The sequence below is a fragment of the Bos grunniens genome, chromosome 6 (genome assembly GCF_055505025.1).
Source record: "Bos grunniens cultivar Pamir isolate PY7600 chromosome 6, Bosgru_T2T1.0, whole genome shotgun sequence".
NCBI lineage: Eukaryota > Metazoa > Chordata > Mammalia > Artiodactyla > Bovidae > Bos > Bos grunniens.
The window spans coordinates 85,282,643-85,299,348 of record NC_141170.1 but is presented as its reverse complement, the minus strand read 5'-3'; the positions used below and the strand labels follow the sequence as shown (position 1 = coordinate 85,299,348).

Here is a 16,706-nt window from a genome sequence, read left to right as displayed (position 1 = left end):
TGACCCAGGGATCAAACCCAGGTCTCCTGCATTGCAGGCAGATTCTTTGCCATCTGAGCAAAACTAACAAATCTCTGACCAGGCTCACCAAGAAGAGAGAGAGGACTCAGATAAACAAAATAAAAATGAAAGAGGAGAGATAACAACTAATACAACAGAAATATAGAAAACCCATAAGAGAATACCATGAACAAATATCTGCAACAAATTGGACAACATAGAAATGGTTAAGTTTCTAGAAACATATGCATGCTAAAACTGAATCAAGAATAAATAGATAACTTGAACAGACCTATCTCTAGAAGTGAAAGAGAATATTTAATTAAAAAACAAAAGTTTGGAACCAAATGCCTTCACTGGGAAATTTTTCCAAACTTACAAAGAAGAACTTATACTGATCCTTCTCAAAGTCTTCCAAAAGACTGAATGAAAGGGAACACTCCAAAGTCATGAAGTCACCCTGATACCATAACCAGACAAAGATATTACCAAAAAAGAATTACAGGCCCCAAACTTTGATGAATATGGATGCAAAACTTCTCAACAAAATATTAGCAAATCAAATTCAACAACACATAAAAAAGATCATGTCACAACAAAATCAGATTCATCCCAGGGGCACAAGAATAGTTCAACATATGCAAATCAAACAGTATGATACATCACATTAACAAAAGGAAAGGCATAAATCACATGATCATCTCAATAGATACAGAAGGCATTTGAAAAAATTCAACATCAACTGATGATAAAAACTCTTACAAAAGTGAGTATAGAGGGAACATATTTCAACATAATAAAGGCTATTTAAGACAAAGCCACAGGTAACAAAATACTCAATGATGAAAAGCTGAAAGCCTTTCCACTAAAATCTGGACTAAGACAAGGATGCCCACTCTTACCACTTCTATTCAACACAGTACTGGAAGTCCCAGTCACAGCAATCAGACAAGAAAAAGAAGTAAAAGTCATTCAAATCAAAACAGGGAAGCTAAAATTGTCACTTTGTGCAAATGACATGATACTATACATAGAAAACCCTAAAAAATCCACGCAGAAACTACTAGAACTGATTAAATGAATTCAGCAAGGTAGGAGTATACAAGATTAACATATAGAAATCAGTTGCATTTCTTTACACTAACAATGAAATATTAGAAATGGAAAGTAAAAGTTCAATCCCTTTTAAAATTGCATCAAAAAATACTCAGGAATAAACCTGACCAAGGAGCTAAAAGACTTATATGCTGAGAACTATAAAACATTAATAAAGAAAACTGAAAATGATTCAAAGAAATGAAAAGATATCCTATGCACTTAGATTAATGTGACACATACCAAATAACCCACAATATTTTTCACAGAGTTAGAACAAATAATCCTGAAATTTATATGAAGTTTATATGGAACCATAAAATTCACAGAATTTCCAAAGCAATTCTGAGGAAAGAGAACAAAACAGAAGGTATAACCTGTTTATACTAAAAAATATAAATCTTCTGTTTATACTACAATACTGCAAAGCTACACTAATCAAAACATCATGGTATTGGCACAAAACCAACATATTAATCAATGGAATAGAACAGAGAAGCCAGAAATAAATTTATGCACCCATGATAAATTAATCTTGGACAAAATAGGCACAAATAAACAATGGGGAAAAGACAGTTTTTTCAATAAGCAGTGCTGGGAAATTTGGATAGCTGCATGTAAGTCAATGAAGTTAGAACATACTGTCACACCATACACAAAAATAAAATCAAAAGAACTTAATCACTTAAATGTAAGACATGACACCATGAAACTCCTAGAGGAGAACATAGGCAAAATATTCTCTGATGTAATCATACCAATGTTTTCTTAGGTCAGTCTACCAAGGCAATAGAAATAAAAGCAAAAATTAACAAATGGGGCCTAATCAAATTTATACACTTTTGAGGAGTGAATGAAACCCTAAACAAAATGAAAAGCCAACCTATGGACTAGGAGAAAATATTTGCAAATAATGTGGCTGACAAGGGCTTAATCTCCAAAAAATAGCTCATACAGTTTAATATAAAAAAAACAAAAAAGCAGCCCAATAAAAACATAGGCAGAAAACGTAAGTCGACTTTTCACAAAAAAACATACAGATGGCCAAAAAGCACATGAAAAGATATTCAACACTGCTATTTTATTAGAAAAATGCCTGTCAAAACTAATATAATAAGGACTCACCTCACACTGGTCAGAATGGCCATCATTAATACATTCACAAACAACAAATGCTGGAGATTATGGAGAAAAGGAAACTCTCCTACACTGTTGGTAGGAATGTAAATTGGTCCAGCCACCAGGGAAAATAGTATGGAGGTTCATCAAAAATCTAAAACCAGATTTGCCTTAGGACCTAGCAATCCCACTCCAGGGCATATATCCAGACAAAACTATAATTCAAAAAGATACATGCACCCCTGTGTTCAGAGGAGCACTATTCACAACAGCCAAGACATGGAAACAACCTAAATGCCCGTCAACAGGTGAATGGATAAAGATGTGGTATATTTATACAATGGGATATTACTCAGGAATGAAATAATGCCATTTGCAGCAACATGGATGGACTTCCAGATTATATATTAAAAGAGGTAAATCAGAAAGATACAACAAATACCATATGGTGTCAGTTATATGTGGAATCTAAAATATGACAAAAATCAACTTACTTATAAAACAAACTCACAGACATTGAGAACAGACTTGTGGTTGCCAAGGGGGAGGAGCATGGGGAGTCTGATTATGAGTTTGGGCTTAACAGATGCAAACTATCATATATATACTAATACTATATAGCACAGGGAACAATAGTCATTATCCTGTAATAAATCATACAGAAAAAAAAATTTTAAAATATAGAAAAAAATAAACCGTATAGAAAAAGTCAGAAACTAACACAACATTGCAAATGAATTATAATCAAATAAAACATATTTTTAAAAATTCTATAATTACTTCTTCTTTAGTGTCCAATAGAAGCAAGGTCCAATGCTGTAAAGAGCAGTATTGCATAGGAACTGGGAATGTTAAGTCCATGAATCAAGGCAAATTGGAAGTGATCAAACAGGCGATGACAAGAGTGGATATCGACATTCTAGGAATCAGCGAACTAAGATGGACTGGAATGGGTGAATTTAACTCAGATGACCATTATTTCTACTACTGTGGGCAGGAATCCCTTAAAAGAAATGGAGTAGCCATCATAGTCAACAAAAGCATCCAAAATGCAGTACTTGGACGCAATCTCAAAAACGACAGAATGATCTCTGTTCATTTCCAAGGCAAACCATTCAATATCATGGTAATCCAAGTCTATGCTCTGACCAGTAACGCTGACGAAGCTGAAGTTGAACAGTTTTATGAAGACCTACAAGACTTTTAGAACTAACATCCAAAAAAGATTTCCTTTGCATTATAGGGGACTGGAATGCAAAAGTAGGAAATCAAGAAACACCTGGAGATATAGGCAAATTTGGCCTTGGAGTACAGAATGAAGCAGGGAAAAGGCTAATAGAGTTCTGCTAAGAGAATACACTGGTCATAGCAAACATCCTTTTCCAACAACACAAGAGAAGACTCTACACATGGACATCACCAGATGGTCAACACCAAAATCAGATTGATTATATTCTCTGCAGCCAAAGATGGAGAAGCTCTATACAGTCAGCAAAAACAAGACCAGGAGCTGATTGTGGCTCAGATCATAAACTCAATATTGCCAAAATTCAGACTGAATTGAAGAAATTGGAGAAAACCACTAGACCATTCAGGTATGACCTAAATCAAATCCCTGATGACTAACAGTGGAAGTGAGAAATAGATTTAAGGGACTAGATCTGATCGTAGAGTGCCTGATGAGCTATGGATGGAGGTTCATGACATTGTACAGGAGACAGGAATCAAGACCATTCCCAAGAAAAAGAAATGCAAAAATGCAAAATGGCTGTCTTAGGCGGCCTTACAAATAGCTGTGAAAAGAAGGGAAGCAAAAAGCAAAGGAGAAAAGGAAAGATATACACATTAAATGCAGAGTTCCAAAGAATAGCAAGAAGAGATAAGAAAGCCTTCCTCAGGGATCAATGCAAAGAAATAGAGGAAAACAATAGAAACGGAAAGACTAGAGATCTTATCAAGAAACTAAGAGATACCAAGGGAACATTTTATGCAAAGATGGGCTCAATAAAGGACAGAAATGATAGGGACTTAACAGAAGCAGAAGATATTCAGAAAAGGTGGCAAGAATACACAGAAGAACTGAACAGAAAAGATCTTCATGACCCAGATAATCACGATGATGTGAGCACTCACATAGAGCCAGACATCCTGGAATGTGAAGTCAAGTGGGCCTTAGAAAGCATCACTACGAACAAAGCTAGTGGAGGTGATGGAATTCCAGTTGAGCTCTTTCAAATCCTGAAAGATGATGCTGTGAAAGTGCTGCACTTAATATGCCAGCAGATTTGGAAAACACAGCAGTGGCCACAGGACTGGAAAAGGTCAGTTTTCATTCCAATCCCAGAGAAAGGCAATGCCAAAGAATGCTCAAACTACCGCACAATTGCACTCATCTCATGACTGAGCGGCTTCACTTTCACTTTTCACTTTCATGCACTGGAGAAGGAAATGGCAACCCACTCCAGTGTTCTTGCCTGGAGAATCCTGGAGACTGAGTAGCTTGGTGGGCTGCCCTCTATGGGGTTGCACAGAGTCGGACATGACTGAAGTGACTTAGCAGCAGCAGCAGCAGCAGCAGCAGGATACGCTAGTAAAGTAATGCTTAAAATTCTCCAAGCCAGGCTTCAGCAACATATGAACCATGAACTTCCAGATGTTCAAGCTGTTTTAGAAAAGGCAGAGGAACCAGAGATCAAACTGCCAACATTCGCTGGATCATTGAAAAAGCAAGAGTTCCAGAAAAGCATCTATTTCTGCTTTATTGACTATGCCAAAGCCGTTGACTGCGTGGAACACAATAAACTGTGGAAAATTCTGAAAGAGATGGGAATAACAGACCACCTAACCTGCCTCTTGAGAAACCTGTATGCAGGTCAGGAAGCAAGTTAGAACCGGACATGGAACAACAGACTGGTTCCAAATAGGAAAAGGAGTACGTCAAGGCTGTATATTGTCACCCTGCTTATTTAACTTATATGCAGAGTACATCATGAGAAACGCTGGACTGGAAGAAACACAAGCTGGGATCAAGACTGCCAGGAGAAATATCAATAACCTCAGATATGCAGATGACACCACCCTTATGGCAGAAAGTGAAGAGGAACTAAAAAGCCTCCTGATGAAAGTGGAAGTGGAGAGTGAAAAAGTTGGCTTAAAACTCAAAATACAAAAATGAAGATCATGGCATATGGTCCCATCATTTCCTGGGAAATAGATGGGGAAATAGTGGAAACAGTGTCAGACTTTATTTTTTGGGCTCCGAAATAACTGCAGATGGTGATTGCAGCCATGAAATTAAAAGACGCTTACTCTTTGGAATGAAAGCTATGACCAACCTAGACAGCATATTAAAAAGCAGAGACATTACTTTGCCAAGAGAGGTCCGTCTAGTCAAGGCTATGGTTTTTCCAGTGGTCATGTATGGATGTGAGAGTTGGACTGTGAAGAAAGCTGAGCACCAAAGAATTAATGCTTTTCAACTGTGGTGTTGGAGAAGACTCTTGAGAGTCCCTTGGACTGCAAGGAGATCCAGCCAGTCCATCCTAAAGGAGATCAGTCCTGGGTGTTCATTTGTAGGACTGATGTTGAAGCTGAAACTCCAATACATTGGCCACCTGATGTGAAGAGCTGATACATTTGAAAAGACCCTGATGCTGGAAAGATTTAGGGCATGAGGAGAAGGGGATGACAGAGGATGAGATGGTTGGATGACATCACTGACTCAATGCACATGGGTCTGGGTGAACTCTGGGAGTTGGTGATGGACAGGGAGGCCTGGCACGCTACAGTTCATGGGGTCGCAGAGTCAGACAGGACTGAGCAACTGAACTGAATTGAACTATTGTCCAATTTGCTCTTGATCCTCTCCAATACATTTTTCCTCAAACATATTTTTCATATTTCAAATTTTAAATGGGTCTATTTTATATGCTCCTTATTTTTCATCAAACTCATGGTTTCTTGATTATTTGAAGCACATAATAACTCTTTAATGCCTTTGTGTATTTATTCATTATCCATGTCATTTGGATATGTTTATATTGATTGTTTTTTTCTCCTTATTTGTGTGTCCTGGTTTCATGCTTTGCATATCTGGATTTTTTTTTTTTTTTTAATACTGCTAGGTGTCAGATTCTTTTTTTTTTTTTTTTTAAAGAGGTAATCCTTTAAATATTTTTGAAACTTGTTGCTTCCAACCTAGTTATTTAGAAACAACTTGATGGTGCTTTTCTCGTGCTTTTACCTTCTGTTAGGAAGGACTATAGCAGCCTTAATGTAGATCTAATTTGGTTCCACTTCTGAGGCTGTATCTTTCTGTTTCCCCAGGTACTAAAAGCCAGCTTTTGGAGGTGAATTATTCCTAGCTCTATATGACATCTGTAAATTGTTCTATCTATTCTTTTTCAATGGTTCTTTAGCTAGCTTTGAGTAGTTTCCTCACAGAAATTCTCTGATCTGTACTGAGATGAAGACATGAGTGCAATCTTCTGCCAACACATTCGCTTGCTCTCTCCTCTCAAGTGCACTGCCCTCTCGATTCTAACAAAACGGCTCCTCCTGCTCCCTAAGACTCTGTCTCCTTGATGTAGTGAGACCACCAAGCTCTGTTTGGTTCCTCCTCTCTGCATTTCAGCCTGTAACAGCACACAATAAGCTGGAGGCAACATAGAGCTTAACTCATTCGTTTCTCCTCACTTCAGATCAGTTCAGTTCAGTTGCTCAGTCATGTCCGACTCTTTGCGACCCCATGAATCGCAGCACGCCAGGCCCACTGTCCATCACCAACTCCCGGAGTTAACTCAAATTCACGTCCATCAAGTTAGTGATGCCATCCAGCCATCTCATCCTCTGTCGTCCCCTTCTCCTCCTGCCCCCAATCCCTCCCAGCATCAGAGTCTTTTCCAATGAGTCAACTCTTCACATGAGGTGGCCAAAGTACTGGAGTTTCAGCTTTAGCATCATTCCTTCCAAAGAAATCCCAGGGCTGATCTTTAGAATGGACTGGACCTCCTTGTAGTCCAAGGGACTCTCAAGAGTCTTCTCCAACACCACAGTCCAAAAGCATCAATTCTTTGGCACTCAGCTTTCTTCACAGTCCAACTCTCACATCCATACATGACTACTGGAAAAACCATAGCCTTGACTAGACAGACCTTTGTTGGCAAAGTAATGTCTCTGCTTTTCTAGGTTGGTCATAACTTTCCTTCCAAGGAGTAGGCATCTTTTAATTTCATGGCTGCAGTCACCATCTGCAGTGATTTTGGAGCCCCCCAAAAAATTAAGTCTGACACTGTTTCTGTTTCCCCATCTATTTCCCATGAAGTGATAGGACCAGATGCCATGATCTTAATATTATGAGTGTTGAGCTTTAAGCCAACATTTCACTCTCCACTTTCACTTTCATCAAGAGGCTTTTTAGTTCCTCTTCACTTTCTGCCATAAGGGTGGTGTCATCTGCATATCTGAGGTTCTTGATATTTCTCCCAGCAATCTTGATTCCAGCTTGTGCTTCTTCCAGCCCAGCGTTTCTCATGACGTACTCTGCATATAAGTTAGGGATCCCTGTACTGTGAAGTCTGTTGTCAAATGTTTAAAAGCTGTTGTTTTGCATATTTAATCCAGATTTTTAGCTGGTTAAGGAAACAAAATAAATTTGATCCCTGTTACTCCATCATGCCTGTTCATACTGCTGGGCAGAATAAAGGACAGAAATGTTATGTACCTAAAGCAGAAGATATTAAGAAGAGGTGGCAAGAATACACAGAACTATACAAAAAATATCTTAATGACCCAGATAACCATGATGATGTTATCACTCACCTACCACCAGATATCCTGGAGTGTAAAGTCAAGTGGGATGTAGGAAGCATCACTACAAACAAAGCTAGTGGAGGGGATGGAATTCTAGATAAGCTATTTTAAATCCTAAAAGATGATACTTTGAAAATGTTGCACTCAATATGCCAGCAAATTTGGAAAACTGAGAAGTGGCCAAAGGACTAGAAAAGATCAGTTTCATCCCAATCTCAAAGAAAGGTAAAGCTATGCCAAAGATTGCTTGAACTTTCCAACAATTGCACTCATTTCACATGCTAGCAAAGTAATGCTCCAAGCTAGGCTGCCAAAGTTCATGAATGGAGAACTTCCAAAAGTTCAAGCTGGATTTAGAAAGGCAGAGGACCCAGAGACCAAATTGCCAACATCCATTGGATCATAGAAAAAAGCAAGAGAATTCCAAAAAAAAAACCTACTTCTGCTTCATTAACTACACTAAAGCCTTTCACTGTGTGGATCACAACAAACTGTGGAAAATTCTTAAAGGAATGGGAATACCAGACCACCTTTCCTACCTTCTAAGAAACCTGTATGCAGGTCAAGAATCAACAATTAGAACCAGACATGGAACAATGGACTATTTCCAAATTGGGAAAGGAGTATGTCAAGGTTGTATATTGTGATCCTGCTTATTTAACTTATATGTAGAGTGCATCATGTGAAATGCTGGGCTGGATGAAGCACAAGCTGGAATCAAGATTGCTGGGAGAAATATCAAGAACTTCAGATATGCAGATGACACCACCCTTATGGCAGAAAGTGAAGAAGAACTAAAAAGCCTCTTGATGAAAGTGAAAGAGGAGAGGGAAAAGCTGGCTTAAAACTCAACATACAAAAAACAAAGATCATGGCATCTGGCCCCATCATTTCATGGCAAATAGATGGGGAAACAATGGAAACAGTGGCAGATTATATTTTTGGCTCCAAAATCACTGCAGATGGTGACTGCAGCCAGGAAATCAAAAGACTCTTGCTTCTCGGAAGGAAAGCTATGACCAACCTACACAGCATATTAAAAACCAGAGAAATTACTTTGCCAACAAAGATTCGTATAGTAAAAGCTATGGTTTTTCTAGTAGTTACGTATAGAAGTGAGAGTTGGACCATAAAGTAGGCTGAGTACTGAAGAATTGATGCTTTTGAACTGTGGTGTTGGAGAAAACTCTTGAAAGTCCCTTGGACTGAAAGGAGATCAACTAGTCAATCCTAAAGGAAAGAAATCATGAATATTCATTGGAAAGACTGATGTTAAAGCTGAAGCTCCAATACTCTGGCCACCTTAAGTGAAGAGCTGACTCATTAGAAAATAAACTGATGCTGGGAAAGATTGATGGCGGGAGGAGAAGGAGACCAACAGAGGATGAGATGGTTGGATGGCATCACCGACTCAATGTACATGAGTTTGAGCAATCCCTGGGAGATGGTGAAGGACAGGGAAGCCAGTAGTGCTGCAGTCCAAGGTCACAGAGCTGGACACAACTGAGTAACTGAACAACAATACTCCATCATGAATGAAAAATAGGTGTCTTTCCTGAGGGTTTATACATAGATGTCTGATTAAATAATTTTCTATGCAACCTGATTATTTTTACTATGAATAATATTTCAGTCTGTATTTAAATAAAACTTTCTGTGAAATCTACTTTATTCTATTTATCAGGAAGAAATGAAGAACCTCTGTGATAGGAAGAGTTTCTCCCTAGTATGACCAGGAAATGAGCCAATTCTTCCCTTAGACTGCATAGTGAACTTGTATAAAAATATTAAACATCATCCAGCTACTGATATTTTGCATTTCAGCATTTGACTTGCTCTTTGCAATGTCAAGTTTCAACACAGTTATGTGGCAACTGAATAAACCGCATCTGCAAATTAGGAATTGCCTGGTCAGTGGAAACATAAAACAAAGTAAAAGAAAATAAAAAAGTTAGCTCATGCTTTCTATGTGTAACCCTGCATTTTGGGAACTCTGTTTTTTACAACTTTGCAAAATGAAGAAGGTCTAAGAATATTAAGGTTCTTCTTATGTGCTTCTTTTTTAGTTTAATAATAACCAAATAATTCTCTTTCCAAAATATAACCTAATCCTTGTAACAGTTGATAAAATTCTAACCATGTTAAAATGTTAGTCTTTTTTCAGTCTCTCTAAAATGCTTACAATTACATAAATAAACATGTAATTTTCATTTATTGGAAACAGAGTAAGATGATCACTGAAAAATGAAATGATACATTTCACATTAAATGCCTAGTGATGCTTCATGACTGAGACCCATCTGGATTTCACCTTTGGAACTTTTTCTTTCAAAATTACATGTCAACTTGTGATTTCAGTAGCCACTACTTTTCCCATTTTTCCTCAGTATAAACTATACCAGAGACCTACACTCATTAGTAGACTGCTGTTTTAAAAAATACGACTAAATATGCTCCAGGGCACAAAGGAGGGAGTGGCTCACTGTGTGCTGGGAGCAGTCTCACAGGAAGGTGACGTGTAAAAATAAGGTTATTAAACATGTAGATTCAATACTAGAAAATGTAGAAAAATTAATGTACCTCAGCTTTGGAACTAGTAAAACCCGGAAACAAAATCTTTGCTAAACATATTACTCTCTTTGTCAGTGTCAAAAATAAGTTATATAACTCAAAGTCTGTTGTCTTTTCAGGATTTTTGTTATTTTTTTCCCCTGGAACAATCTTTCCCCAAATATCTGTACAGCCCATTCCTTCCCATCCAACAAGTCTCATGTCACATTATCAAGCCCTTCCCTTACATAAAACAGTAAACCATCACTACTCTATTCTCCTTATTCCTTTTAATTTTTTGTTATAGGTCTTATTACTGCCTGTAATTCTGTACTTTCACTTTTAATTTTGTTGTTGTCTTTCTCTCCAGAATGCAAGCCTCACAAGGGTGGTAACTGCATCCAGTTTTTTTCCACTATTGTATTCTCAGTCCTTACAATGGCACTTTAAACAGTATATGGTCCATAAACATGTATTGAATGAATAAATGAATGAACCACTTAATATTGTGCCTGGTACATCATAAATCACAATCACAGAAAACTGGCCAAACTGATCACATGGATCACAGCCTTCTCTAACTCAATGAAACTAGGAGTCAGTTCATGTAGGCCCACAAAAATGAAAGGGACATGGTGGAGAGTTCTGACAAAGTGTGGTCTACTGGAGAAGGGAATGGCAAACCACTTTAGTATTCTTGCCTTGAAAATCCAAATATGAAAAGAGAAAAAGATATGGCACTGAAAGATGAACTCTCCAGGTTAGTATGTGCTCAATATGCTACTGAGGAGGAGTGGAGAAATAACTCCAGAAAGAATGAAGAGATAGAGCCAAAGCAAAAACAACCCCCAGTTGTGGATGTGACTGGTGATGGCAGTAAAGTCTGATGCTGTAAAGAACAATATTGCATATGGACCTGGAATGTTAGGTCCTTTATCAAGGTAAATTGGAAACGATCAAACAGGAGATGGCAAGAGTGAACTTCAACATTTTAGGAATCAGTGAACTAAAATGGACTGGAATGAATTAAATTAATTCAGATTTAATTCAGACCATTACACCTACTACTGTGGGCAAGAATCCCTTAGAAGAAATGGAGTAGCCCTCACTGTCAACAAAAGAGTTCAAAATGCAGTACTTGAATGCAATCTCAAAAACGACAACATGATCTCTGTTTGTTTCCAAGACAAACCAATCAATGTCACAGTAATTCAACTATGGAAAGAGGCTTGTAACATTGTGCAGAAGGAAGTAATCAAAACTGTTCCCAAGAAAAAGAAATGTAAAAGGCAAAATGGTTGTCTCAGGAGGCTTTCAAATAGCTGAGAAAAGAAGAGAAGCAAAGGTAAAGGAGAAAAAGAAAGATATATCCATCTGAAAGCAGAGTTCCAAAGAACAGCAAGGAGACATAAGAAAGACTTCCTAAGCGATCAACGCAAAGAAAAAGAGGAAAACAATAAAATAGGAAAGACTAGAGATCTCTTCAAGAAAATTAGAGATACCAAGGGAACATTTCATGCAAAGATGGGCACAATAAAGGACAGAAATGGTATGGACATAACAGAAGCAGAAGATATTAAAAACAGGTGGCAAGAATACACAGAAGAACTGTACAAAAAAGATCTTCATGATCCAGATAACCACAACAGTGTTATCACTCACCTAGAGTCAGATATCCTGGAATACAAAGTCAAGTGGGCCTTAGGAAGCATCACTATGAACAAAGGTAGTGGAGGTGATGAAATTCCAGTTGAGCTATTTCAAATCCTAAAAGTTGATGTTGTTAAAGTGCTGCACTCCATATGCCAGGAAATTTGGAAAACTCAGCAGTGGCCACAGCACTGGAAAAGGTTAGTTTTTATCCCAGTCCCAAAGAAATGCAATGCCAAAGAATGCTCAAACTATCCCACGATTTCACCCACACATTATCAAAGTAATGCTCAAAATTCTCCAGTCAAGGCTTCAATAGTATGTGAACCAAAAAATTCCATATGTTCAAGCCAAATTCAGAAAAGGCAGAGGAACCAGAGATCAAATTGCCAAGATCATAGGGATCACTGAAAAAGCAAGAGAATTCCAGGATAACACCTATTTCTTCTTCATTGACTATGCTAAAGCCTTTGAATGTGTGGATCAAAACAAACCGTGTAAATTCTTAAAGAGATGGGAACAGCAGACCACCTTACCTGCTTTCTGAGAAACCTGAGTGCAGGTCAAGAACCAACAGTTAGAACTGGGCATGGAACAACAGACTTGTTCAAAACTGGGAAAGGAGTACATCAAGGCTGTATATTGTCACCCTGCTTATTTAACTTATATGCAGAGTCCATCATGAAAAATGCTGAGCTGGATAAAGCACAAGCTGGAATCAGCTTTGCCAGGGGAAATATTAATAACCTCAGATACGAAGATGACAACCCCTTTATGGCAGAAAATGAAGAGGAACTAAAGAGTGTCTTGATGAAAATGAAAGAAGAGAGTGAAAAAGTTCGCTTAAAAGTCAACATTCAAAAAACTGAGATCATGGTTTCTTATTCCATTCAGTTCAGTTCAGTTCAGTCACTCAGTCGTGTCCGACTCTTTGCGACCCTATGAATTGCAGCACGCCAGGCCTTCCTGTCCATCACCAACTCCCAGAGTTCACCCAAACTCATGTCCATTGAGTCAGTGATGCCATCTAGCCATATCATCCTCTGTCATCCCCTTCTCCTCATGCCCCCAATCCCTCCCAGCATCAGGGTCTTTTCCAATGAGTCAACTCTTCACATGAGGTGGCCATAGTATTGGAGTTTCAGCCTCAGCATCCTTCCTTCCAATGAACACCCAGGACTGGTCTCCTTTATGATGGACCGATTGGATCTCCTTGCAGTCCAAGGGACTCTCAAGAGTCTTCTCCAACACCACAGTTCAAAAGCATCAATTCTTTGGCACTCAGCTTTCTTCACAGTCCAACTCTCACATCCATACATAACCACTGGAAAAACCGTAGCCTTGACTAGACGGACCTATCCCATTACTTCATGACAAATAGATGGGGAAACAGTGGAAACAGTGACAGACTTTATTTTTAGGGGCTCCAAAATAAGTGCAGATGGTGACTGCAGCCAGGAAATTAAAAGACGCTTGCTCTTGGAAGAAAAGCTATGACACACCTGGACAGCATATTAAAAAGCAGAGACATTACTTTGCCAACAAAGTTCTGAATAGTTAAAGCTATCGTTTTCCCAGTAGTCATGTACAGATGTGAGAGTTGGACCATAAAGAATGCTGAGTGCTGAAGAACTGATGCTTTTGAACTGTGGAGTTGGAGAAGACTCTTGAGAGTCCCCTTGACTGCAAGGAGATCAAACCAGTCATCCTAAAGGAAATCAATCCTGAATATTCATTGGAAGGACTGATGCTGAAACTGAAGCTCCAATACTGGCCACCTGATGTGAAGAACTGATTCACTGGAAGTGTCCCTGGTTCTCGGAAAGATTGAAGGCAGGAGGAGCAGGGGATGACAGAGGATGAGATGGTTGGAATACATTACCAACTCGATGGACAAGAATTTGAGAAAGCTCCGGGAGTTGGTGATGGACAGGGAAGTCTGGCATGCTGCAGTCCATGGGGTTGCAAACAGTCAGACATGATTGAGAGACAGAACTGAACAAACATTAAAAATGTTCATTCACATGACTGCAACTTTTTGTCACCATCATTATAAGCTTTATTATTACTCTAAAACACAAAATACTTCCATGTACCTCAATTTTCTTGTGGGCATGTATGAAAATTACAGGAAAATAGGGAAAATTATTTGACACCAAATATGAAACTCTATCTATCAAAGATAGCACATTGAGTAAATTAAAATTAATTTGGAACTACATCTGTAGGTTAAATAAATCATTCCAAATGTGTATTTGGTTGTTCTTGATAAATGTGTTTTAATCCATTTGAGCCATTTAATTTAATTTTAGTTATTTGATATTTTATTGAATAAAATTCCCTGGAGTTACAGAACTAAATTTGATATATTTAGAAATGAATAGGAGTCTAGAGAGAGTATAATATTTAAAAATTATGAAAGACAAAAAATATAAGTTGCTAATACTAATAAGTTAATTACAGCATTAACATGATATGAAACATTAATTTGAACCAAAATACCAATGGTGGTTTAGTGGCTAAGTCGGGACTGACTCCTTGATCCCATGGTCTATAACCCACCAGGTTCCTCTGTCCATGGGATTTTCCAGGCAAGAATACTGGAGTGGGTTGCCATTTCCTACTCCAGGGGATCTTCCTTATCCAGAGATCAAACCCACATCTTTATTCCGGGAAGTGGGTTCTTAACTTCTGAGCCATCAGGGAAGCCCAATAAATTTAAATTTGGCAAAAACCTGCACAGCATCGTTTTCCGCAACATTGTTAGAATTGCTTCAGGCACACAGAAGAAATAGAGATTCACTCTGTGATGGGAGAAGCTTCACATTAGTGAGGCCATCTGAACCACCAATAAAGGGGAAATAGCAGGGTTTGGACAGGAGTTTGTGCAAACACCAGGAGACAGTGAAGAATGGGGAAGCCTGGTGTGAGCAGTCCATGGCATTGCAGAGTCAGACATGACTAAGCGACCGAACAACAACAATACGTGACAGAACCGACACTCTGAGGGCGACAGAGTGATGGGCAAGAGACAAGGAGCACTAGTCACTTAGAGAAGGGAAGAGGAATAAGTTAGAAGAGTGAAAGGAGAAAATACCACGTTCTACTATATGAGGTTGTCATATCAAAAGTTTTTGCACTGTAAAATTATATGTAGTCTTAAAACTCATGGGACATCTTAACACTCTATAATTCTCTGTAACCTTATGAGGTCCTCAAAGCAGGCTTAAAACATCTGAACTCAGGAAAATGAATGGCAGATAGGAAGAGGTGAGAAAGTCCCCGGTGTCACATGGCAAACAGTGGCTGAAAGCATATGGCCCATGCTAAAGACACACCACCCATTTCAGTCCAGTTTTCCTCAGCTTAAGAGTTAGAGCCATTTGCTCCATGCAATATTCATGTCCATGCACAATTTTAATTGAACTGAATCAAGAAAAAAGTGAAACTGAATTCAAGAAGAAATCTGAAAGAAAAGAAAGTGAAAGTCGCTCAGTTGTGTCCAACTCTTTGCGACCCCATGGACTATACATGAAATTCTCCAGGCAGAATATTGGAACGGGCAGCTCTTCCCTTCTCCAGGGGATCTTCCCAACCAAGGGATGGAACCCAGGTCTCCCACATTGCAGGCGGATTCTTTACCACCTGAGCCACCAAGGAAGCCCAAGAATACTGGAGTGGGGAGCCTATCCCTTCTCCAGCAGATCTTCCCAACCCAGGAATTGAACCAAGGTCTCCTGCATTGCAGGCGGATTCTTTACCAGCTGAGCTACCAGGGAAGCCCAAGAAGAAATCTATGTATTTACAAAACTATTTCACAATAAATACCTGCTTCAGATATAACAGCTCCAAATTTTAAATAACCCAAGTATCTAACAATAAGAAAATATTTTATACAACTATAGATCATAAATGTGAAATTATGTTGTCAAATGCATTCCAGAATACAAAGATAATTACAATGTAATATCAAGTGGAAAGGATAGAGGACTTTATTTTATGCACTGTATATTCATTTAATATATGCACTATATTTGTTTTATATAAGAGGACATACAAACACACAGAGAAATATATAGATTTCCTCTTGAAGGAATGCTGGACTGAAATGGGTGGTGCGTCTTAACATGGGACATGTGCTGTCAGCCACTGTTTGCCATGTGACATCAGGTGAGGCTTTCTCACCTCTTCCTATCTGCCATTCATTTTCCTGAGTTCAGATGTCTTAAGCCTGCTTAGAAGACCTCCTAAGGCTACAAACAGAGAATTATAGTGTTAAAAAGTCCTGATTTTTAAGGCTACATGTAATTTTACAGTGCCAGAAGTTGTTTACCTCATATCACAGAACATGGTATTTTCTCCTTTCTCTCTTCCTAACTTATTCCACTTTCTTTCTCTAAGTGACCAGCACTCCTTATCTTTTGCTCCTTGCTCTGTCACCGTTCATGATGTTGGCTCTGTGGCTTATTGTTATTCAGTCA

The 16,706-nt window shown here is 38.5% G+C and overlaps 1 protein-coding gene across 9 annotated transcripts in view; it reads right to left on the bottom strand.

Annotated features, from left to right (window-relative positions):
- CCSER1 (coiled-coil serine rich protein 1) overlaps window positions 1–16,706 on the bottom strand; it is a 1,487,998-nt gene that overhangs the window by 150,107 nt on the left and 1,321,185 nt on the right. The window contains exons 11-12 of one of the 9 annotated variants that reach the window (XR_015165660.1): window positions 16,559–16,706; window positions 1–16,478 (exon numbers count right to left, since the gene is read on the bottom strand). The exon at window positions 1–16,478 is cut by the window's left edge and continues 25,350 nt beyond it. The exons of 7 other annotated variants lie outside the window; for them this stretch is intronic. Coding sequence is in view for 1 of the 2 variants with exons in the window: in XM_086406531.1 (XP_086262657.1) it covers window positions 16,704–16,706 (3 nt within the window). In the remaining variant the exon portion in view is untranslated. One more of the 9 variants, XM_086406531.1, reaches the window with a different exon arrangement.